This window comes from Schistocerca piceifrons, chromosome 11 (assembly GCF_021461385.2).
Source record: "Schistocerca piceifrons isolate TAMUIC-IGC-003096 chromosome 11, iqSchPice1.1, whole genome shotgun sequence".
Taxonomy (NCBI): domain Eukaryota; kingdom Metazoa; phylum Arthropoda; class Insecta; order Orthoptera; family Acrididae; genus Schistocerca; species Schistocerca piceifrons.
The window spans coordinates 136,901,266-136,927,809 of NC_060148.1; the positions used below are offsets into that span (position 1 = coordinate 136,901,266).

The following is a 26,544-nucleotide window of genomic DNA, read 5'->3' on the forward strand; positions in this document are numbered from 1 at the left end:
CAATAAGAGTTGACAAATTTGTTTGCTTCTGACGTCCAGACACTCCAGCTCATCTGCATTGTGGACTGATCATTCCTATTTTAGTTCTTCACCATTATCCTGCCATCTTTTGTCCACAAGTTTTACAGCTGAAGTCTTGGGATCACACTGTCCAAAACTTCAGTCTTTCAAAAGTGAGATCCTCGCTTATTGTCAAACCTAATTTCAGGAGTTTCTGGCTCAAAAGCTTGTCAGCTGATAGGGAGTCATTATAACAAAAAATCTATTTTAGAACTACTACTGGAATATCTCTGTGCTTTAGAAAGTACTGCGATTCATGGTCAAACATAAATGACTGAATGATAAGCAGGAAAGAAAAATTCTCAGGAAAATATTTGGACCAGTTTTCTGTGAACTAATTTGGATATGGAGTCCCTTTAGAGAGATTTATAGACAGACAGAAACAATAACCGACAGCTTTAGATAAAGTGACAAAATTTTGTGGATGCATCACAGGATGACCGTCGACAGGCTCACAAGGCAGATCTTTGAGGTAACAAGCACTAGCAAAAGCAATTCAAAATTGGTCATAGGTACAGAAGAAGTTGGACTCTCACAAGATAACATAATAAATCGGAAAAGAGTCAAGAAAGACCATGAAACATACTTAAACAGCAACACATGGAAAACAGAAATGGATATAAATGTTTGGAAGACCACACTACGTGATCAAAAGTATCCAGACAGCTGCCTGAAAAATGGCTTAAAAATTCGTGGCGCCCTCCATCAGTAATGCTGGAATTGAATATGGTGTTGGCCCATCCTTATCCATGATGACAGGTTTCATTCTCGCATGCATACGTTCAACAAGGTGCTGGAATGTTTCTTGGGGAATGGCAGCCAATTCTTAACAGGTGTTGCACTGAGGTGAGGTATCGACGTCAGTTGGTGATGCCTGGCATGAAGTCAGCATTCCAAAACATCCCAGAGGTATTCTAAAAGATTCATGTCAGGTCTCTGTTCAGGCCAGTCCATTACAGGGATGTTATTGTCGTGTAACCACTCCGCCATTGGCCGTGCATTATGAGCAGGTGCTCGATTGTGTTGACAGCTGCAGTTGCCATCCCCAAATTGGTCTTCAACAGTGGGAAGCAAGAAGGTGCTTAAATCATCAACATAGGCCTGTGCTGTGATAGTGCCACACAAAACAACAAGGGGTGCAAACCCCCTCCATGAAAAACATTGACACCATAACACCAGAATCACCTCCGAATTTTACTGTTGGCACTACACACAATGGTAGGTGATGTTCACCAGGTATTTGCCTTACCCACATCCTCCCATTGGGTCACCACATCATGTACTGTGATTCTTCATTCTACAAAACAATTTTCCACTGTTCAATTGTGCAATGTTTTTGCTCCTTATACCAGGCGAGGCATCGTTTGGAATTTACCTGCGTCATGTGTGGCTTATGAGCAGGTGCTCGACGGTGAAATATAGGTTTTCTCACCTCCCACCTAACAATCATAATACCTGCAGTGAATAAAGGTGAAGTCTGGAATTCCTGTGTGATGGTCTGTATAGATGTCTGCCTGTTACACATTACAGCCCCCTTCAACTGCCAGCAGTTTCTGTAAGTCAACAAACGAGATCAGCCTGTACTTTTGTGTGCTGTATGTGTCCCTCCACGTTTCCACTTCACTATCACATCAGAAACAGTGGACCTAAGTACGTTTAGTAGTGTGGTAATCTGGCTAAAGTGATACCCAATCACCTGACCAAGTTCGAAGTCTGTGGGTTCCGCAGAGTGCCCCATTCTGCTCTCTCATGGTGTCTGATGACTACTGAGTTCACTGATGTGGAGTACCTGGCAGTAGGTAACAGCACAATGCACCTCATATGAAAAACTGATACTTTTTGGGGTGACTGATCAAAAGTATCCACATTGTGTATGTAATGAAATTGGGAAGGATGTAGGAATAGGAAGAAAATTTTAAATTTAGACACTATCTCCTAAAAGTTAATGTATGAAATAGTAATAATGATAATAATGTCATCTGGAAACATCTCCCATAATTATCAGTGTGAGGAGATTAGCAATAGTCATAGGTATCTGATTGTCAGTAGACTTCACAGAAGTAATCTGCAGTAGCAGCTTCTGCTTTTTAATATGCTATGTGTTAGTCTGCAACCCTCTAGACAATATGATTTGTGAAATACAATGTGTAGATCCAAGAATGAGTGAATGAAAAATAACTAACTTACCAACCAACCTTCCCACCCTCTCTCTGACCAGGATATAGGCTACAGTGTGATTTCACACTGAAAGAGAAATTAAATTGATATATGAAATAAAAAAGTTAAGAAATAAATTCAGCACAAGAAAACAGAGTAAGATTACCCTATTTTACTGAAAGGGAAGTGATAGCTGTGGAACCATATCGTGTGTAGGTTCCAAAAAGGTTATATCCTGGATACGAATAAAGATACAAATGTAGGATAACTTAATGTTCAGATGTATAGCTATAAAGCTTTTATTTGCAGGGAACCATTCAATTTATCATGAGTACATCTTCAATATGCATGCATGTGTAATGGGGTACTTTTCACAATTTGGTTTAAGTTCAGTGTTTTCATTCACTTTCGACAAAAGTTCACTATTCCTTCAACTGGACACACAACAAACATTGAGGCAATAGACTTGTTCCATACTTATTGAAACACATTTGGAGTTCTTGTGCTCAAAGTTGTTTTTTTTTACTTAGTGAACCTTAAGTTACTGCGTGGCAAGGCAAATAGATGGAGCCTTCCACAAACCCCGACAAAAAATGACATACTGTGAGATCAGACAAAATTCAAGGTGGGCAGGTGAATGTGAGATGTGTATGCCCCTTATGGTTGATACATAAATAAGGCAGCTTATTTTTTAGAAGTGCTCTTTCATTCAGGTGCCAGTGTGGTGATGCTCCATCCTGGTGAAAAATGATTTTTTTTTCTCTGGATAGTTTCCTTCGCATCTATCTTGAAACCTTTTGTTATTTCTATTTATGTCAAAATTTCATGTGTTGTGAAGTTCCTTGCTGTACTGATTATATTCCTCATTAATAACATGAAAGTGTTGCTTCATTAAATTACATAATTTGAATAACAAATCATGACCACCACCAAGAAATGGTTTCTTCTCCCAATTCACAATACTTTATCCTTGTCTTTATTACTCATTTTCAATGCAGTTATTTTTTAAAAATCAATTATTTCATATACACTCCTGGAAATGGAAAAAAGAACACATTGACACCGGTGTGTCAGACCCACCATACTTGCCCCGGACACTGCGAGAGGGCTGTACAAGCAATGATCACACGCACGGCACAGCGGACACACCAGGAACCGCGGTGTTGGCCGTCGAATGGCGCTAGCTGCGCAGCATTTGTGCACCGCCGCCGTCAGTGTCAGCCAGTTTGCCGTGGCATACGGAGCTCCATCGCAGTCTTTAACACTGGTAGCATGCCGCGACAGCGTGGACGTGAACCGTATGTGCAGTTGACGGACTTTGAGCGAGGGCGTATAGTGGGCATGCGGGAGGCCGGGTGGACGTACCGCCGAATTGCTCAACACGTGGGGCGTGAGGTCTCCACAGTACATCGATGTTGTCGCCAGTGGTCGGCGGAAGGTGCACGTGCCCGTCGACCTGGGACCGGACCGCAGCGACGCACGGATGCACGCCAAGACCGTAGGATCCTACGCAGTGCCGTAGGGGACCGCACCGCCACTTCCCAGCAAATTAGGGACACTGTTGTTCCTGGGGTATCGGCGAGGACCATTCGCAACAGTCTCCATGAAGCTGGGCTACGGTCCCGCACACCGTTAGGCCGTCTTCCGCTCACGCCCCAACATCGTGCAGCCCGCCTCCAGTGGTGTCGCGACAGGCGTGAATGGAGGGACGAATGGAGACGTGTCGTCTTCAGCGATGAGACTCGCTTCTGCCTTGGTGCCAATGATGGTCGTATGCGTGTTAGGCGCCGTGCAGGTGAGCGCTACAATCAGGACTGCATACGACCGAGGCACACAGGGCCAACACCCGGCATCATGGTGTGGGGAGCGATCTCCTACACTGGGCGTACACCACTGGTGATCGTCAAGGGGACACTGAATAGTGCACGGTACATCCAAACCGTCATCGAACCCATCGTTCTACCATTCCTAGACTGGCAAGGGAACTTGCTGTTCCAACAGGACAATGCACGTCCGCATGTATCCCGTGCCACCCAACGTGCTCTAGAAGGTGTAAGTCAACTACCCTGGCCAGCAAGATCTCCGGATCTGTCCCCCATTGAGCATGTTTGGGACTGGATGAAGCGTCGTCTCACGCGGTCTGCACGTCCAGCACGAACGCTGGTCCAACTGAGGCGCCAGGTGGAAATGGCATGGCAAGCCGTTCCACAGGACTACATCCAGCATCTCTACAATCGTCTCCATGGGAGAATAGCAGCCTGCATTGCTGCGAAAGGTGGATATACACTGTACTAGTGCCGACATTATGCGTGCTCTGTTGCCTGTGTCTATGTGCCTGTGGTTCTGTCAGTGTGATCATGTGATGTATCTGACCCCAGGAATGTGTCAATAAAGTTTCCCCTTCCTGGGACAATGAATTCACGGTGTTCTTATTTCAATTTCCAGGAGTGTAGTTACCTTAATTCAACTTACTGTCAGAGATGACTCAGTCTTTCATGTTACTGTGAAATAGTTTGTTTAATCTGACACGTTTCTCATTAGGCTATCATCTTCGGGTTTGCTGACTGAATTTCTGGATTATCCTTGATGTTAAAGGTTTTCTGCTAGGCTCCAGTAACAAACTTGTTTTAGTGCTTGCTGTCTACATTCTGATGGCTTCTTCATATTTATTCATTGTATACTGGCTCTTTATAATTGGCCACCTGAATTTATCTGCAGTTGTATTAATCCCTCCCCTGCTGTGAAATTTATGGAAGCACATTCATTCATTTGGAGAGAACACTGTCCTCATGTTGACCATATTGTTTATTTCATATTTATGATACTACACAAATCTTTGTCATTTATATGAGTATAAAATAAAACCACTTCATGTAATAATTCCTATCGCTTTCATGTCAAGCTGTACTCCTGAATTTCTTCTGTGGATGAAACTGATGTGACATTTAACGACTTTGATGTTCCATGCAGTGAGCTATCTCAAGAGAATGGCATAGTATTGAATGCTGCAGTTGTGAAAAAAATACATTTAATAGCAGTTCAGATAGATATTTTTTCAGTTCTTTCCTTTGCCAGTTTCATCAATAAAAATCGGACGAGTTTTTACATTTTTCTCCCGTACTTTGCCTAGCTGTATGTGCCTGACAGGTGAAAGGTATTTCAGGCATTTAATTTTGAAATATCAAGTAGGAAATTTGTTTTCCAATAAATCAATGTTTCTATAGTTACTTACACAGCTAAAAACAAAATGCTGAAATGAAGCGTTAATTTTTACCTATAATTTTCTTCAATAACTGCTACATTTATGTGGTGTCTCTTTGGTAATACTATTTCCAAGTATTGTTTGGAACATTCAGATGTTAGTGGGTGTTAATCCATTTTTATTTATTTACTGTTTCATCAGTGTTAAATAACCAGTAATTCTTTGTACTATTTCAGGTGGCAGCCTCAATAAGAAATGCATCTGATAGTTTAAGGTACGTTTTTATTCTTCACTGCAGAATTTTTTGAGCAGTATAAATTTTTAGTTACTCCATGTGAAAGGAAAACAAACAATAATCCCTAGGGACCAAAATACCATAAGTTATTTTCAAAAAGTTCTGTTTTTGGAGTTCTATTTTTTCTATATATTAACCATTTGCAGTATATACATACAGTATATACTGACTACAGCAACATTATGCATGTTATCAGCGAAGACACTACTATATCTACTATTCTGTTATTGCAGAAGATTAAAAAGATGCTTTAAAATATTACAAGGTACATCAGTCCCATTTATAACAGTGGTTTGCAATAACTGCACAAACAGAACAAAAAAGCCATTTATGATTAACTGTCAATCCAAGCTTCCAATAATGAGAGTAGATGCAAGGTGAAGCATTAATTTTATGTTCTCAAAACATATCCGTTTCTCAGATTCACTCATCACCCAAGAATGTTGTTTACTGCTGGCCCCACAATGCCACAGGTCACCTTTTGTTTTATGGGTTTGACTTGGCAGAAGTTGTAAAGAAAGACTAGTTTTGTCCACATTGCTGGCGTAAGATACAGCAAAGTTTTCTTTCACTTGGTCAAATTCATGCTTGCCCTTCTTCATAAACTTCATTCATTTCATTGCCTATCACTGAGCATGAAATTAGGCCTCTATTTTGGAACTTATACAGCCAACAAACAAAACAATTGAAGTCTGTTTTGAATGTCTAAATTTTCCGCAGTCTCATTTGTTGTTCACTCAATTATATTTCCACTTATAGGCACATTGGAGGTGCACATATAGCTGAAGCACTGTAAAAGTAAAAGTTCAGCATCTTCATATATAACACTGTGAAGTCACTTCAGTATGCACCTGGAACACAGAGCAGCAGAATTAAGAACTTTTCATTTAAATAGTGTGGATAATGTAGATTGGCTGAGTCTAAACCTTCTTCCAATTGTGCTGTTTTTCAATACACCATATTCTGCTTCCTGCAGAATTTTTAGTTTTACTTGCTTATCTGTGCTTTTTGCTTCCTACTGCATGACAACCCTTTCACTTCTTGGAACTCAGTGTTACTACTACTGGCTCTATTTAAAGAGTATAAAAGCACATCTCAACATGGAATTGCACTTGTTGATAGAATCTAGTTTTTCACGCTGTTTGTGTCACATTTGTTTTCCTTGTTGATGGTAATTGCTCAACAGTATTATGCACAAAGGTCAGCTAGAGAAACATTAGGAAAAAAGAAAAACATTGACAGTTCAGGTTTAATGAAAAATGTAATGATGCTACAGACTAAAACACAGTTTGTAATTCATGCTGAATGAAATTTGTTAACCAGTAACACATTGTACAATATCATGCGCATCACTGCCAGTACTGATATTCTGCTGGTGTTAACGAAGTGATCATCTTAAGTGAATTCATGTTAAGCATGATGTTTGAAATATACATGATGGTTCATTATTATTCATAAGTAAAAATATTACAAAGCAGTTATGTTAGTAACACATTCTATAAAACAGCTGGTTTGTGTGTCTGTTCTTTAATTAAAGAGTGTACTTCTTTTATACAAAAGCGCAGGTGAGGTGTCAGCAGCTGTATGATGCTAACTATTCTAATTGAATATGACATGGAAGTCATACAAATTCAATGTGATGGGTACAGGCTAATGTCCTACTATGTAGAATAAGTAAGAGGAAAGGGTGAGTGGTTATATATCCGAAACCTGGAGTCAAGTTTCAGCCTCTTCAGATTAATGAATGTTGGGGGTGAACAACTCTTTGACTACTGTGTCAGCAATGTGGATTCGGAAACAAACTTGTTGTATTCACAGTTTACAGGCCACCATCATGTTCTTAAATTTCATAAAGCAGCTGTAGTCAGCTTTAGTAAGGCCACGAAGACTTAACTGGTGAGTCATCTTTTGTGATTTGTGAGAAGCCACTTACCAAGGGCACCTAGAATCCCCTATGTCTGGATATGGGAAATCTAATACAGTACAATTCCCCAAAAGTGCACACATTGCAAATTTGGCTGATTTGGGAGCAAAACTGATAGTGATTTATCTGGCCATGACAGTAAAATGAATATTGATCAGTTGTGCTCAGATCATTTGAGGAAACTATTGCCATCACAGAATTAGAGGGAAATTACAGGACAAATATCAGTAGGTATATAAGAGGCACAGTGTGGATGGACAGTTAAACTTTGTGTTAATAATTTTCCTAGTATTCTTATTCTGTAAACCACCACAATACTGACTGGAAGTAAGAGCAAGGGATGAATAACTCCTTGGACTTAATTATCTTGTGCAAGGTAGAGAGATCTCTACCTACTTCAGAAGACAACAAACTGTGATAGTGAAATATTCTGCTATACTGTCTGTAGTGCACAATCAGATCTTCCTTTGTGTTCAGTAAAGCTCTTTTTTCCTGTCACAAGATGTTCTCATCCCAAATTGTAGCTATGCCTTTTTGGTGTTTGAACTGTAGTAGCCACTGGACCTGTTGTGTAGTAAGGCTGGACTGATGAGGTTGCAAAATCTTTTTTAGGAAAACAATCAATTCTGGACTGACTGCTGTACCTACAATTGAACCAATGTGATGATTCCATTTGGCATCTCCACATATTGCTACACCCAAGAATACATGAGAGTAGTGATAGGATACTATGATTCTCCATTTTGTGAAATACACTATTTTTAGTCATAATGTTTGAAGCTAGCTGGCAATCCTTGCACGACTTCAAAATTTTATCTAGGAACAAGCTGATACATCCTTTTAAGTTTTTTATAATTGACAGAGCTAGTAATTATATGTGCCTGTACAGTTGTGGATAGTTTTGCCTTTTATCTGTCTTGGCTATGAAACTGAGTCAACAATACTGTTCATTATAGTTTACCTACATTTCTATATTCTTATTTATAATAACTTCTACTGGTGCATTACTCTTCTTTTCTCCATATTCACCTGACCAGAAATGTTCTTCTTCCTCCCATGCACCACACTAATTCCCACCATATCAAACTTCAACTTATCCATTTCTCATTTCATGTTCTCTGACTCACCTAATCAATCAAGGGACTTCACATTCCACATTCTCACTTGTAGCGATATTGTTTCTTTCACCTGATAATATCGACGAGTGTAGCCCCCTCCCAGAGATCTTATTGGGAGGCTATATTGCTACTGGAATATTTTACCCAATTGGATGTCATGATCATTAAACTATACAGCAGAGCAGCATGTGGTTATAACAGGTGTAGTTCCCCTTGTTTTAGCTGTTCACAGTACTAACATAGCAAGGTCATGTTGGCTAATGGTACAAGACCAAATTGTATAATCATCCAAACCATTCTGCATTTACATCTACATAGATACTCTGCAAGCTAGCATATGGTAGGTATGGTGGTGGCTGGTACCTTTACTACTAGAAAGACCTGCCATCCATCTTCATTAACCACATGTTAGTGTGTGGACCCTCCCTAGATATCCTTCCATTGCAGTTTTATGTACTTCATGTGTCTGTTTATTTTGTTAAGGCATGCATGTCACTACACTTTGCCAAGATAAATGTTTCATATTGTAAGTGGGTGCCACACAACTGAAACATGTGAAATAATTTAGCTATTACCAAAAAGTCACAAAATTACTAAATCATGATATTGTGCTGTGGAGATGCTGATAGAATTTTTAATTGTACACTTAATATCATATATTCTCACTACATACTTCAGTAAGTTATTGGTTATAATAAGTTATTTTTTGGAAGTTACACAGGAATTAGGATTGGCTGGTAGAAATGAGGGAACACATACTTGAGGATAATTATGAATAACTAAAATGGTAAGCTGCAGTTAAGAGATATAATATTAAACCCAAGTTCATAATGGGTAACAGTATGTAATCAGCTTTGAGATGATACCGTAAGTCCCAAATATCACAAGCTTTGTTGTACTGTGTCATTTAAGGGACAAGAACTCCATGAGAAATACCAGAAAGCTGCATATGAATCAGGAACATAAGTGTTGCAACAGTTGTACCAACTTGAACCATGACTGTACAGCAATAGACTAGGATATCTGCGTGTCACTCACTTTTGTTATGGGAAGGTTGTTCCAATGAGACATCTTGGTATATTCAGTGTTGGAACTTTCACTAGCAAAGTGTTCAAGAACACATTTGATGGTGACTTGGGGGTTGTGGCAGCTGACAGGGGTGTTATTTGATGTTCTACTCTATCCCAACAGAACAAGATAGAAAATACTTCAAACCTAAAGCCACCACCATTCTCATTGGAAAAAAAAACATAAATGAAATAACAACTGTCAAAATATCCCATGAATCACAAGTGGACTCAGTCCCTAGATGCAAACATTGATGGTTTTGTATTGGAACCACCAAGTTCCACAGTGGAAACCCTAAAATTGTCATCTCCATAATCAATTGTCGTAATGACATAGAAGCTTATCATTGATTTAATTACTACTATATTGCAATGGAACATTAATAGTTAGATAGCACATCTGAAGTAAATGAAACTTTATTTGTAGACAGTCAAAGTATTTCACGTGAATCACTCTGTAAATGTTTCAATACTCCCATGCTGTCAGGGCACAGTATCTGACTGGTTGCCACTGTGGGTAAGGATTGCTGAATGGACAACCTGTGTTTTTGGTGTGTGTGAGACTAAGTGAGGACTGAGATCAGACACTAGCTGTATGAATTCTTAGGGAGTTAATCAATGATAACAATAGATTTTGTTTTAATTTGCCAAGATCCTCTTTGCAAGAAGCATTGCTAATATTATCCTAAAATTTTGCCAGCCATTTCATTTGTAGGAGATATTAATGTAAGCAATATGCAGGTGTAATGCCAGCATCTCCTGGTGGGTTGTGAGATGAGCTATGTCTTCTAAATACAAGTGCTAGAATTTACTTCAGCACAGTTATTTGTTTTCTCACAACTAATCGCTAATCCTGATTAATTATAATTGTAACCTACACATATACACATGTCAAAAGGAGGTCACTGAGGTGGGTACCACATAGAGCAAACAGGATTGTTTTACCATCTGCTGATATTCAAAAATGCTTACATCTTGCCAGGCTATGATTATTGCAAGGTAGATTCACCACACTGTTGGTGCACTTGCCCTGTTGTGGAAGTAAGTGTCAACCCACAGTATTTACCATCTGCAAAGCTTGGTGATAGTTCCAATGTTGTTCGTCTACAGTGAATATTTAGCACAGAAGAGCTGTCTACATCGTTTCTTTTGTGATGTGGGTCAACAAAAATATGAGTAGCAATGAGGAGGATTTATTATTGTTGTGCTAGCCCATGAAACTCCTGTATCAGGCAGGAACAAACCTAAACACCAGAGGGGAGAAAAGGAGGTAGCTCAGACAGTGTTGATGTAATGCCACAAGAAACCTAGATATGACTTATTATTTTCAAGTAGTGCTACATAACAGCTGAACTAGTAGGAAAATTTCATCTTTATGTGAGAAAGCAATCGTGCCTCTTCTACTGAACCCAGGGGAAAATGATACATTGCACAATAATTACTGTAAGGTGGCCCTCACCAACAGTAAGCCAAATGACAAGAAAAATTCTATCAGCATGTGCCATACCTGGTCTGTAGAATCCAAGAAACTGAGCACTCACATCCAGTGTACATTTGAAGGATATTGCTCCATCCTGAGAATGTGAATGGCTGGAATACGCTGCCTTTCCCTAATCAGATAATATGTTGGAACAGTGTGTAATTGTGGCTGTGTCCTCCTTGTATGTGTTGATAGGAGTGTTTGGGCAAAAGCAGTGCCTGCCATCTATGTCATCTGTAAGCTTTGAAAGTGTGAGGTGTTTTCAGCCACTTTGATAATGGGCACACCAGGTATCTACTCTTATAATATGGCCTATGTGGAAGCAACTGTGTAAGTAATATACCTACATAGGGCATACTGAAAAGGTGTTTCTTTTAAAAAAAATTCAGCATACAGTACTGTAGTCAGTGGGATGTAATATTCTACATTAACTTAGTGCATGGAGATTTTAGACAGATGCCCATTTTACTGAAAGTTTCTCTTAAAGAAAGTTTTCTGGTGTATGGCATTTTTGGCACAGTGTATAACTGTTCTATGCAATGTAGTGATTAACTGCAAAGGTTTTTATTAATCACATAGAAAATAGCTTTTACTGTAGTCTGATCAAAACTACTTGATAGCTGATGTGTGTCACTTGCCACTACAATATTACTACATCCACTACCAGGTACATTGCTTGATTATAGGCCACACACAAACACAGCTGATTTTAAGTGACCTATGACTAAAATGTGACAGATGACAGGTTTTGTAGCATTGAAAAAACTCTTGTCCTAACCTTATCACAACTATGTGATCTGCAGTATATCTGAGAACACAGCGATCAACAATCTGCAGCACAATTGAGATCATGATCATTTTGTTCAGAGCTTTTAAGGCTAACCTCTATGAGCAGACTCAAGACAGAAAAATTTCTTAGTATGTTTCTTTGCACAGCCATCTTCTGCAGCAAAGTTTCAGTTTTTGATGAAAGCAAACTGTAATTTCTGACTGTCATTGGTTACTTGAAACCATATATCCATCAAAAAGCAAAACAGTCAAAAGCAGCAATTAGGATAGAATAATAACACAGAAGTATGTGCATGCTCCTACCCACCCACAGCCATATCCACACTCAAATGACCTCATTGGGAAGCTCAAAGATGTCCATTTTCATTGTGATGGAATGGGGTAGCTGCAGGTGCAATGATTGGACCCAGATATCACACGGATCGGCCTTGCACCTACTGCAATTACTTGCTCTCAGAAGATTGTGGTAGGATTTGCTGTACATGATTCGTGCTGATGTCACCATTGATACATTCGTTTGATTCAGTCAAGGATGTTTTGCAACTCCAGGGGACCAGATATTGAGTTGTTGTAAAGATAATTTTGAATTGGAGGCTGTAACTGCATTGGCATCCTGCCTGCCAGACAGTATGTCAATTAGAAAGGGCTACACGTAATCTGTGCTGCTAACAATACACATGTAATGTTGGAATAATTTGTGTGTGTCATTCACATTTGTTCATCAGTCTGAAAATTTATGTATGTGTTCCTTCATTTATTGACCTGACATTATTTCTTATACATGTACAGGTGTTGGCCACATGGTTGATGGCCATAGCACCTAGGCAATAAGAAATGTGATGTTGGTGGTAGTTGGTGATCAATTTGGAGTAAAATAAAATGCCATGCTTTATTGGTTTCAGAAATAAATTGATCATTGGTGGTTTTAAGAATTTCTACCGAAAGCGTAAAGAGTCCTCCAAATCAAAGAAAAATCCACATGGAAAGAGTGATTGGTTTTTATTTTAAAATCATAGATTACTCTTATTTTTTGTTTCCCTTTATCTTTTGGTGGATATTTTTATGTCAAAAGGTAGAGGATATTATTTCTAATAAATGTAATAATTTGGTGTAAAAGATTGTAAAACTGTATTTTAAAAATACTACAAGACTTTTAATAATAGAATCTATTAGAAAATAAGGGAATTTAGTCAGCACTGAATGAGACTGGGTGTTATTGAATTTCCTGTGATCATTTGCTGTATAAAAATGTTTCATATTAGGAAAATTCTATCATTCTGGTAGAATGTCATGACAATTTTAAATCACTTTTATTTACTGAATAAGTTATCTGTGGTGGCCACAGATTTTTATCTTTTGGTTTATAGGCCCCGATTTTGTGGATTGTGAAATATTGTTTTGTATTGTGTAAATCAACATTTCACACCGCTTTCCTCCTTCCTCAGGTTCACTGAAAGTGCTGGTGACAGCTGTGACATTTCATATCAAGAAGCATTACATCAAGGAGCAGTCAATGACAAGCTGGAGATATATGCAGAGAAGTCAACAGATTTCAGTGTGTCTCACAACTATACCAAAATACAGACTTCACAAGAAGACAGCTTATGTGGCACAAGATTAAGTTGTAGCATCAGGGGAAAGGAATTCCATAAGTTCAACTGTAGTTTCTGCCTACAGAGCTTCCCTTCAAAATACAGACTCATAATGCATATCTTCATCCACATTGACGGTGTGCAGGCACCTGCATTTGTGTGTAAGTCATGTGGTGAGGTATTGCCCTCTGATGACTGCTTGAAAGAACATTTGAGAATGATGGAGGGTGACCAAGCATTATCTGCTACCAACAGTGAGAAACTTGAATGCAGTGATGATCATGAAAACAATATCTCCTTCGAGTGTGTACAAGAAGGAATTGTGGAACAGACTGCAGAGCTCCCTTCATACGAGGTACCCAGGAAAACCTTCAAAAAATCCTTTAATGACATATGTAACACACATACTGTGAAACAAGCTGAAGAGAAACTCGAAAGATGTAATGACTGTGGAATTTCATGTACAAGCGACCACACTCATGTCCACACTGTGCTAAGTGCAAAGGGACATCACAAATGTGATGTTTGTGGTAAAATGTTTACTCAGTTATGCAATCTTAAGAAACACAAATTACTACACACTGGAATGAGACCCCATGAATGCGATGTTTGTGGAAAAGCATTTACTGAAAAGTGCAATCTGAAGCAACATGAATTAATACACACTGGACAGAGACCACACAATTGCAATGTCTGTGGAAAATCATTTACTCAGTCGGGCAGTCTCAAGACCCATATTTTAAAACACACAGGAAAGAGACCACACAAATGCGATGTGTGTGCAAAATCGTTTACTCACAGGGGCAGTCTCAAGAGACATGAATTAATACACACTGGACAGAGACCACACAAATGTGATTTCTGTGGAAAATCATTTACTCAGTCGGGCCATCTCAAGAACCACAATGTAATACACACAGGAAAGAGACCACACAAATGCGATGTGTGTGCAAAATCGTTTACTGACAGGGGCAGTCTCAAGAAACATGAATTAATACACACCGGACAGACACCACACAAATGCGATGTCTGTGGAAAATCATTTACTCAGTCGGGAAATCTCAAGACCCATGTATTAATTCACACTGGACGGAGACCACACAGTTGCAATATCTGTGGGAAATCATTTACTCAGTCGAGCAGTCTCAAGAACCACAATGTAATACACACAGGAAGGAGACCACACAAATGCGATGTGTGTGCAAAATCGTTTACTTACAGGGGCAGTCTCAAGAAACACGAATTAATACACACTGGACAGAGACCACACAAATGCGATGTCTGTGGAAAATCATTTACTCAGTCGGGAAATCTCAAGACCCATGTATTAATTCACACTGGACGGAGACCACACAGTCCAATGTCTGTGGGAAATCATTTACTCAGTCGAGCAGTCTCAAGAAACATGAATTAATACACACTGGACAGAGACCCCACAAATGTGATTCTTGTGGTAAATTATTTAATGCATTGAGTAATCGCAAGGCCCACAAGTTAATACACAGTGGAAAGAGACCCTACAAATGTAGTATTTGTGGAAAATCTTTTACTCATTGGGGCAGTCACAGGAAACACAAATTAATACACACTACATAGAGACCACTCAAAGTATTGTTGAGGTCTGTAGACCTACACATGTTGATAGAAGACCACACGTGTTTTATGAAAATTGATCGCATGTGATACAGAGGGGTCACAAAAAATATGACAAATCCATTTCCGCAGCTTCACATTCAAAGTTACATACAAAATACAACGTATGGAGCACACAATTGATTTTTTGTTGTAAATGCTCCATGCTTTAATTGTTCAGGCTACCCAAAATTTGTGCATTGGGAGGTATCTTTTACTCGATTGAGAAGTAGTTTTGTGCAGTTATCAGGACGCTATATTCTTCAAGAGAATGTACCAGTATGCTGCTAATTATTTGAAAGAAACTGCCGTTTCAATCTTCATGAAGCTGTATCCACTACACAGGCGACAGCAGAAATGTGTTTATTACTCATTCATAATGTAGGATATTTATCTCAAGAATGGAGAAAGATACAAAAATCTCTTGATTATGTGAACATATTATTGAGGTATGCCTCCTTAATAGTATTGCTATTTGTGTGATCAATAATCTGCACACATGTGAACTGTCTGTGGTAGTTCTCCATTAGGAAATAACTGATGGTCGCATGTATGCAGAGATAAGGGAAAAATTATAATCATCTGCCTAGTAGCGTTTTGCTTCACCTACAGACTGCAATACAACAGTGCATCTCTATGGTATGGACTCATTAGTTCTTCGTTAGTTTTTCAGTTGTAAATTGGACTATAAGTCTGCACACATCTCACACCTTTCCCATTAACTGTAGGCTATCGGTTTGTTGCTGTCTAGTTGGTATGCAATAGCATCCCAGATTCATTTCATCATGATCTAATGAGGTGAGCTGAATGGGAAAGACAACAGTGTGAACCATCATGCTGCTAGAACCATTGCAGTGTGATTCTTACCTTGTAATTTGGTCCGTTATCCTGCTGTAAGATGTTGTCACTCTCTGTAAATACATCAAGCATTAAGTGATAAGTTTGCAGTAATGTTCATGTTCTCCACATCTGTCATGGTGCTTTCAGTTATGACCAGCTGTTTTCTTGCCATCTCATATGAATATCCCCCATAGCATGACACTGCCTCCATCTTCCTGCACCAGTTGTGTGGTGCATGTATGAAACAACTATTCATCTGGGTAATGACATATCTGAGCTCAACCATTCACCTGGTCTGAAAGAAATGTCATTTATCCCAACATGTGACACTTTCTTATAGGTATGCAGTCCAGTCTCGATTATCCTATTGGTATTGCTATTGTAACTGACAACATCGTTAGATCAACATGGGAATACAGAGCTGTTACATAACTTGGGGCCTCATGTTCAACAGTCTCTGCTTAATAGCTTGAAACACTTGAGCCTGCTCAAGCATTTTCTTCTGTCTCTACAGATAGCCATCTATCCCATTTTACAGAGCAGCTAGGTTCTGATTTGCTTGTTCTGGATAATGGATGGGCATCCTACAACCTTTGTCAACTTGTGGTTTCACCATCTTTCAACAATGTTCCATAGAGGCTGATGGTAGAAGCATCTGCACAGCCAACCACATTCGCTGCTTCTGAGATGCACTTACCCAGGCACCAGGCAAAACCATCTGCGCTTTGGCAAAGTTATTTATGCCATTTTTTAACAAACTGTCACTAGAATGATAACCACTCATTTCTGGTTGTATAGTTTCATTACTAAGTGACATAGCCACAATGATGCTGGGTAGCAAACACTCCTCCTACGGAAGTGTATTTAGTGATTTGGATTTAACAGTGTATCTTCACAAAAAAGGCCTTTTGGTAAATTGTGTAGTAATTCAATTTTTCTGCTTTGTTAAATTTTATGTCAATACACTATTGTCAGTTCAAGTGCCGTATTTATTGTGAAAAATTTTTGTATTACAAAGCTCTGTACATTAATTTTATGCATCAAATCTTTTAATTATTTGTCTGTTTTTAAATACCATGTAACTACTGTACAAACATCAATGACAAAACTGTCATCATGTAGTGTCAGATTATAATTCTGATTGTTTGTAGAAACAAAAGGACAGTTGAGAGCTCAGTGTGATTTCTAGGTTATGAATTTAATCCAAATGCGTGATTTTTATTGTAATAAGTTAATTTATCACATGTACTTTCTTTCTAATTGCTTTGTTTCAATTTGATTTTTAGTTGTCTTTTTATCTGCTTTAAACATGATTTCATAGTGTATATTTTCCATAATTACCCTGAGTAAATGTGAGGTTTTCAGAAATCTTTACTAATGCTTTGTCTTATACTTCATAATGTTTGTTTCTGGTCAGTTTTTTCCATTTACTACCAATTTCTTATTGGTGTAAGGTAGTTTGTTTATTAAGTACTGTCATACTTTTAATAACTTGAGACAGTTGTTTTTAAGTGATAGGCATTTTTGAGTTTTGCAACACTTTAAGCTGTGTGGCTTTTTACCGAAATGAGAATGTATCTGTCATGATCGTTCTTGCAACATAATAGTGTGCTGCTATCTGGGCTGTAATATTGCAGTGGCTTTTAAATATTGAGGGCTCCCAGTCTTCACACACTTCATGAGATATTTTGGTTGTGACTTGGAATGAAATTGCATGGATTTTAAATTGTCATTCTCCTTATAGTAATGTTGTTACACTATTCTGTCCAGCTACTTAGTTATATATTTCTACTACAGTTCCTGTTGGTACTGCGCTCTTTGTGGATGGTTTACTTTAATCATAACAGATAATATTTTGTTCTCTCAGTAACGCTTGCTGAGACAAAAATCGTTACTATTATTATTCAAGTAAGAACAGAGCTCTGAATTCACAAACTTACAATACTGCTACTCTCATGAAGCTTAAATCCTGAATCGAAACTGTCCTATTTTAATGTCTCATCACTTAAAATAAGCTTGTGTTGATTCTGAAGATTCTGTACAGAAATTAAGTAAAGTAACCCACAGTGATATGTTATAATCAGATTTCAAATGACAAAGGGAATGAGAGATATTGACAATAGTACTTTATTTTGACAAAGTGCCATTAATTGTTATAATTTGGTATTTATATCATAACACCAAAACAAATGTCATTATTAGTAACTGGTTATTACTGCCATCATCATATGATGTTCTTGACCACTTTCAGACGTTTTGTACTGAAATATATCTGGTAAATGCCATAAAGGCTGCAAGGACTATCTTCACATTATCACCATTGCTCTGCCCCCGGTAGCTGAGTGGTCAGTGCAACAGACTGTCAATCCTAATGCCCCGTGTTCGATTCCCGGCTCGGTCAGAGATTTTCTCCACTCAGGGACTGGGTGTTGTGTTGTCCTAATCATCATTTCATCCCCATCGACGCACAAGTTGCTGAAGTGACGTCAAATCGAAAGACTTGCACCAGGTGAGCAGTCTACCCAATGGGAGGCCCTAGTCACACGCCATTCTATTACCATTCACTTAAAGCTAATATGGGTGGCATTGGCCAACCAAAAAGTTCTACGGAAAATCATTTGATACGATAATTGTTACCTTCCACTCCTGTCCAAAATGGTTCTTTTCAAAACCTATACCGTTAGACATCTGTCAAAAGACTTACATGAGTGTTCACTTGAGGCCAAAATGAATCATAAATCAAGAAAGTATGATTCTAAATATTGTTATAAGAAGAGTTAGAGTACTTTTTGTTTGAAATTACGTGAGTGAATGGATGTTGTTGGAAGATGACACAGCTTTCATATAACCTTAAGAAAAGCTACTTTTCACTAAAATATATAATTGTGGAAATAGTTTGCTACTTATTTGGATTTGTGTGTGTAGTTATTTGTGCTATTAAAATTTTTTATTGTTCAAGTTTACTAAAGGGAATTTAACTAGTGTGCCACATGCGACTACAGGTGTAACTCTCTCATAAATTTATACCCATAAATTTATACCCATAAATTTGTACAAGTTGTAGCTATGCAGTTGTACATCGACATAGTTTCATATCTTAGGTTACAGTGCAGGGCACATGAGATAGATATATGTAATTCATACATTGTCTCATAATGAACAGATTGAAATACACCAGTATCCACCTGTGGTGGTTGCATTAGTTAATTCTATTCTGTTATACTCAGGTTAGTTGATTTTCAACAAATATTGCCATAAAGCATGTTATAATTATTCGTAGTCATGCAAATACGTACGAAATGTCCCATGAGTAGACTGATCCTTTCACATCAGAAGTATTCGAGACATTAAATCAGTGGTCGTTTTTGGGCCACTGTTGACTATAATATCCATGAATATTGACGGAATACCTCCCTGCAAGCAACAACTCTTGCAAGACGTGCCACACTAAGCACTGTCATATTTTGTGTGTTCAAGAAATACACACATACATCCAGCAGAGACTTCCTTCAGTTCCTGGAATAAAACTGGTTGCTGAAACACAACATGCACAGTATGGCAGCGCTATCCTTACAAGACCTGACCTTTGTCTGTAGTGTTCGTCAGTCAGATGATAACAATATTGAAATTATTATTGTTGAGTAACAGTAGAGTCACATCAGCGTATAAAGCTCCAGCAACAGATTTTTCCTTCACCCCACCTGAACATGTTATTACAGGGAAAGCTTCTATTGTGGTATGTGATTTCAACATTCACAGCCATGTTTGGGGGGTACACACAAGAGGATCAAAATGGTGAGGCTGTCCTCCTGTGGGATGAAACTTTCCATCTCTCACTCTTTCATAACAGCAAACTACCTCATTCTTTTTTCAGTGCACGCAGGCTGTAATCCATATCTGCATTTTGTTAGTGAAAGTATTTTTCATACCTGCACTAAATCCGTCTGTAAGCCCATACCGAATACACATCGACCTATTATGTGTCAAGTTCTCCCACAAGTAAGCCCTCAAGAAATCACTTTCACCAGAAGGTACAACTTCAAAACGGCTGATTGGCAGAAATTGTCAAAGTTATTACATGAGAAAATTGTAACTATAGCTCCTCTGATAGATCAATATAAAAATTTTGTTAACATCGTTAATGCCTCCTCCTGAGCATCAATTCTAAGTGGATGCAGAATGAACTATATCGAGGGTATAACACCTGAAACGACCACTCTTCTTTAGGAGTACTACAGAAAGTTTGAAGAAGATCCTTTTAGTGAAGCCACATCAATTCATGTACAGAATGTCCTCTCTTCAATATCTGAGGCAAACAGAGAAGAATGGATTCAATTAATGGCAGACTGTGACATGAGTAAAAGTAGTCAAAAGGCATGGAGGCTATTATATCGCCTGAGTAATGATAACACTCAGGTCAACATATATTTTAATATTAAACCAGACCAAATTGCTCAACAACTCCCCATTAATGGCAGATCACCAAAATCCAGAAATATAGAGAGGAAACAATTATTCAGGCAAACAGACCAAGAGAATAGTATCTTATCTCATTATTTCTCTGTTGAAGAATTGAATTCAGCCCTGAATAAATGTAAATAGGGAAAAGCAGCAGGACTGGATGATATTAGAGCTGAACAAATGAAGAATTTTGGTTCTGCTAAAATGCTTTGGGTACTGCAATTTATGGGCAACTGTATTCGAGAGTGCAAGAGCCCTAAATTACGACGAAAATCAAGAGTAATTGCCACACCGAAACAGGGAAAGTATAGGAAAGAACCCAAAAATTATAGACCAGTCTCTTTACTCTGTCACCTCTACAAAATACTGGAGAGGCTCTGTCTTCAGAGAATGATTAGAAAGGCGGAGCCTCTTCTAATACCACAGCAAGCAGCTTCCAGACAAGGGGAGAGATGCACATCTGATATTAAACTTAACACAACATATCGAAGATGGATATGTGAAATGGCACATTACAGGTGCTGTATTTATCTGTCCATCCACAGCTTGTGATGCGAGCATCCATCGGCTCCTTCTGAATAAAGTTTATGACATAACTAAAGACTTCACATGCATGTACAATATTAGAAATCTTCCCCAGAATTCCAGATTTTTTGTGGAATTTTAGGGTAAGAAAAGTAGGTTGAGAACTGAGAAAATGGGCTGCCACAAGGCAATGTGCTTGCACTGCTATTATTCAACATCTATACCAACGATCAACCTATCCCTGAAGGAGCTCGAAGCTTTATTTATGCTGATGACTGCTCTATCACTACTCAGGCTGACTGTTTTGAGACTGTAGAAGATACGCCATCAAAATCTTTGGAAGAATTCACTGTTTACTATTATGGGAATTACTTGATACCTAATCCTGCCAAGACTCATATCTGCGCTTTCCATCTCAAGAATAAACAGGCAAATAGATCCTTAAATATATCCTGGGGAGGGATCGCACTCGAACATAATCCTACTCTCAAATATCTTGTAGAAACACTGGATCACGCGCTAACATATAAAAAGCATTGCCTAAACACCAAAGAGAAAGTGGCAGCCAGAAATAAAACAGTGCGACAATTGACACATACATCATGTGTGCTAATCCATGCACTGTGAGCTCAGGCGCGCCTGCTCTATGTTGTTCCACTGCTGAATATGCATGTTCAGCGTGGTACAAGTTCAGTCATGCCAGGAACGTAGATGAGGCTCTAAATGAGTCTTGCCAGATTATCACGGGTTGCTTAAGACCTATTCCTGTGGACAAACTCCATTGCCTCGCTGGCAAAGATCCTCCTGAAATGAGACGTTAGGTAGCTGCGAGATATGAGAAAAGTAAGGCCACAACGAAGAACGCCCATCCACTATATGAGGCAGATATCAAGGAAGAGCTTCTTGACAACTACTGAGGCTCTCATCGAGAATCCATATGTGGCAACGATCTTGCGATGGCGGGAGAAACGTTGGTATTTGGGAGAATGGATCGCTCCAAAGGAAGAACTTCCTCCTGGATATTCGGAGAAGTGGTCAATATGGAGGTCTCTCAATAGATTATGGTCAAACACAATGAGATGCAAGACCAATCTGCTGTGTTCCTCATCACCAACCACCTGCACCATGCAAGACCTTATGAGAGATACACCAAATGCACTTGAAGTGTCAAAGTTTTTGCCCTCTTTCTGTGTAAAATTATGTCAACACTCATATATATTTTTGACATTTCGGGACTTTTGAAATGACAAATAAATAAATAAGAAATGTAATAAAAGTAACAGTAAGAAAAAGCTGTATCATTTGTTTTTAATGTCCAGAGAAAAGAAGATTATTCATATGTTAGTGGAGGAAACATGACATGATGGCTTTTGGTACAGTGATATTAGCAACGAAATAAACCCAGCGCTGCATCCTTTTTATGGTTAACTAGATGGAATGCCACAATCATAGCATTAACTCTCATCATTTTGCAGGTACGAAGATGCACAACCTACTTAATAGAAACACAGTTCGATATTCCTTCTGACAAGAACAGGGAAAGTAAGGATTTGGTGGAAAATATTAGTTCTCAGTGTATGAAAATTTAGCTAACACTATAAGGATGATTGATAGTAGCAGCTAAGAGTTGTGCTTAAACAGAAAGAGAAACGAATGAAATCCTAGCATGAAACTGTATCAGCATCATTTTTGGGAATATAGGAGCTGCTGCAGTGCAGAACACCAGGTGGATTGTGGACAAGATAGAGCTGACGGTTGCATGATTGTTTGAGGGCCAATTAAGAGTCATGAATATAGTCAGAGAAGTCTGCAGTTATTGCAGTGCTAGTTTACATAGGGCCCTCCAGGAAGGATGAAGTTGCCAGTCTCGATAGCAACAGGGATGGGTTGCCTGCTCTGTGACAGAGATAAAACACAAGTGAGGCTGTTGCAGATGGCACAAACCATGTCTGCTTTAGCACAAGTAAATGAAAAAAGACTCACAAGCATATCAGACTTAATCAACTCCACTGTACTAGCATATGCACCGAGGTATGATTGAGCACAGAAGGTAGAACTGTAACTAAAAAAGAAAATACAAAAATTATTAATATCCAGGGATCCTTGTTTGGACTAGTACACAGAGTTGTACATTCTTAACCTTTCACCCTTTTGAATAGGCCAGGTGTAGGTGAAGGGATATTGGTAGGGACATAAAAGGGTAGCAGAATTTGTTTAGATCTGAGGTTGCTTTGTATTACAGTAACGGAATTAAAAAAAACTCTATCTATAAGAAAAGTTTGCTGACCATTAGGTGACCCAGGGTAGTTGTCATATTCCATATCTGGCAGAACTGTTGAAGTGACATGCTCAGAAAAAGAAAATATTGGAAACACTTGGACAATCGTAATGGAAGGAGTCTTCAGAAATACTGTAGTAATAATAACACAAATGAAAAGGCTGTGTTGATGCTGAGGAAAAATGTGGTAAGCAATAATTATTTTAACTGTGCAAATCAAAATTAATTAGAAGTACAAAGTGCCGTTACATTTACCATGAGTGTACTGATACTGTGCAAAAATTACAATATGTTTAAAAATGATAGAAATTAGAAAATTTATTAGCCAGTTGTTAGTCCACAAGAGAATGAAATGAAAGAAGAAAATACAGTAAAGGGGACGAATTGAGAAACAAATGTGTACAGTGTTTTAGAAACTAGTATTCCATATTTTGAGAGGCAGTAGTATATATCTCATAACAAGAAAAACTGCATAGGAGACATGGGCTCTAAAATAATTACTGTACCTTAAGGGGAGATATAATGGAAAATGTAAACATTTATTTAAAAAATCATTACAGCCATATTTATTAATGTACAAATCTAAAATCTTGCATGTGTAAAAAAAGGAGCTGTGTTTTAACGGAAAAATAATATAAAATGTGCATAAATATTATTTTGCCAGATATTTGAATGGTTATAATAACGTGAGAAGCCTAAAACAGAGAAAATGAGGTTCAAACATTTTCTGCTCATACTTCTACATGTAATAAGCTTACCTCAGTTTTAAAATCGTCAATACTCATACATCCTCCAGATTTCTTTTCTCTCTCTACATTTCCCTGACCCATATTTGCAGGTCAGACATTGATCCATTAGCTTTCTTGACCAAGCTGTCGTCGATGGTGTAAAAAGCTTTTGTTTTAAACACACCAGGATCTATACCAGCTCTATTCATCACTTCAGTTCTGCCATTTTTTGCGTTGCTGTAACATCAAACTGCATCATAGACACCTACTTTGAGTACTTCAAGTCCACAGAATGTCTCTGAAGTTTCTGGTTACATCAGGAGATGAGTTTGGAAGGCAGTAGAGGATCCAATTACCATTTCATGTCCACCACTGATACAGAGTCTTGCCCAATCAGTCTCTCATCCAGCTTCAGTTTCTATCTCAGTGGATTTCAGTTTTTGTGTACTGTGACAAATACATTACTTACACTTCCCATTAGCCTATCCTTCAGATGTACACTTAAATTTTACCCAAAAACCTCATTGCTATCAATTTCAGGTTTCAAATGGCTTTCAGTATTAGGGAGGCTTAATTGTTTTTCACGAGTGCTTTGAATTCTGGCACTTTGTTGCGAATGCTTCAGCAATTAACAACTAGGATTTTAATGCTCTCACCTGTGGGAGGCATTTGTTTCGATCTTACACTGATACTACTTCTGGATTTACTGCAACTCTTGTTCCCAGGATTGCATAGTAGGTCGCCTAGTCTAAAAAAACTTTTGTTTGCTGTCACATACAATCAGCTACCTGGACAGCAGCCTCTGATGTGTAGTGCACACCTGACCAATCTAGAGGCACCCCACAGTTCTCAACAAAATGGCGCAAGTCCAGGAAGTAGCAGTCTAGCTTGTCACAGAACTTTCGAAGTCTCTGGTTCAGTGCTTCCACTCAGTGCAGAACCAATGATCCACAATCAGTTCTGGAGACAATGCTGCAAATTGTGAGGTCTGCTGAAACTGTACACAAGGCTGGTCTTCTCAGCCTTATCAGTTGCTGGAATGATCACAGTATGACCTCAGAGCCCAGATAACAGGCTTCATTTATTCCAACATGTGCAACTATCTGCAGTTGCTTGCACCTCATTACCTCAATGGCTGTTGGAATAGCCTCTTCAAGATGTTGAATGAGGCCTCCAGATATACACACAGGGTGCACCTCATGCCTTTTCCTGTCCCTTGCTGCCATTTCCGTAAGGGGAACAATCATTCCCTGTACAACTGAAACGCCAACAGTTAATACCTGTCTGCCTTTTTGCGTTTACCTCCTACTGACACGTGACGAAACAGGTTTCCCAAAAACAGGTGAAGTGAGTCCCACTGGCTTAGTTTCAGTTTCAATTTCAGTGAATGACAGCACCTAGAAATTGATATTTAGGGTATCAGTACTGCACCCTAAGCCTCCATGGTCCCTGTTGACACTGTGGAGGACGCCTGGATCTACCACTGAAACGCCAGTTACAGTCTAGTGCACGAGTAATGAGAGATTCCGTACACTCTTCAGAGGAGACAGGGTCCACAGGAGAGGACAGTACTTGAGTCACCATTGATACTGGTACCACAGGTACACGACTCTCGGGAACTCTTCACCATATTGATTTGCAGCAGCTGACAGTCCTTTGACAGTAGCGAAGGCGATTTCCAGCTGCCTACAAAAGTCAACCAGCTCAACCCATTTTTGAGAATTGCACTCCGGGGCTCAATTTTGGCTGGCGCAATGTATTGCAGGAAAGTGAACAAATAACTTCAAATTAAGCCTGCTGGTTGTCTTTTATGTCCATTGAGCTAAGAAGGTACTAATTCCCATAAGAACTGAAGCAAATATAGAAAGCGATATTTCTATTAAGACGAGAGTAAACTTTTTAAGGTTAGTTATAGTTACTTGGAAATTTGAAAATGAAGTTAATTTATGAAAAATGGAGGTAATATGTACGTTCTTTAATGGAAAATTTTGTGTCTGCTACAGTACCTAAATCACAAACTTTGATTTACAACAAGTTAGATTATGTACAGGACAAGCAGCTTCTGAAAATTCTCAAAAATGCGCATTTATTTGCGTCAATATACGGTGAAATTTGGGGTGATCTACTCTTTGGCAGTAAGTGTGAATAACAAACATTGATTTTCTACGAAATAAGTTATCCGAAAACACTCTTACTGGTAACTTGCGAAAATATAGTTTTGTAAGCGACGGAAATTTCTCACAAGTAAAGTATTTCTCAAGTAATTATACAGTGCAATTAGAGAATGATTGTTTTCAAAAGGATAGGCCTACTCTTCTCACAATTCTTATTAGAGCAAAATTGAGTTTAAGCGTAGAATTAACAGTAACAGTAGGCTTTCATTGTGACACTCGTGA

The 26,544-nt window shown here is 38.7% G+C and overlaps 1 protein-coding gene across 1 annotated transcript in view; it reads left to right on the plus strand.

The window, feature by feature from the left end:
* LOC124720079 (zinc finger protein 70-like) overlaps positions 1 to 17,239 on the plus strand; it is a 128,906-nt gene extending 111,667 nt beyond the window's left edge. The window contains exons 5-6 of the mRNA XM_047245351.1: positions 5,656 to 5,693; positions 13,538 to 17,239. Coding sequence (XP_047101307.1) covers positions 5,656 to 5,693; positions 13,538 to 15,098 — 1,599 coding nt within the window. The 3' untranslated portion in view covers positions 15,099 to 17,239. The remainder of the gene's footprint in view (positions 1 to 5,655; positions 5,694 to 13,537) is intronic.
* Positions 17,240 to 26,544: the final 9,305 nt, after the last annotated feature.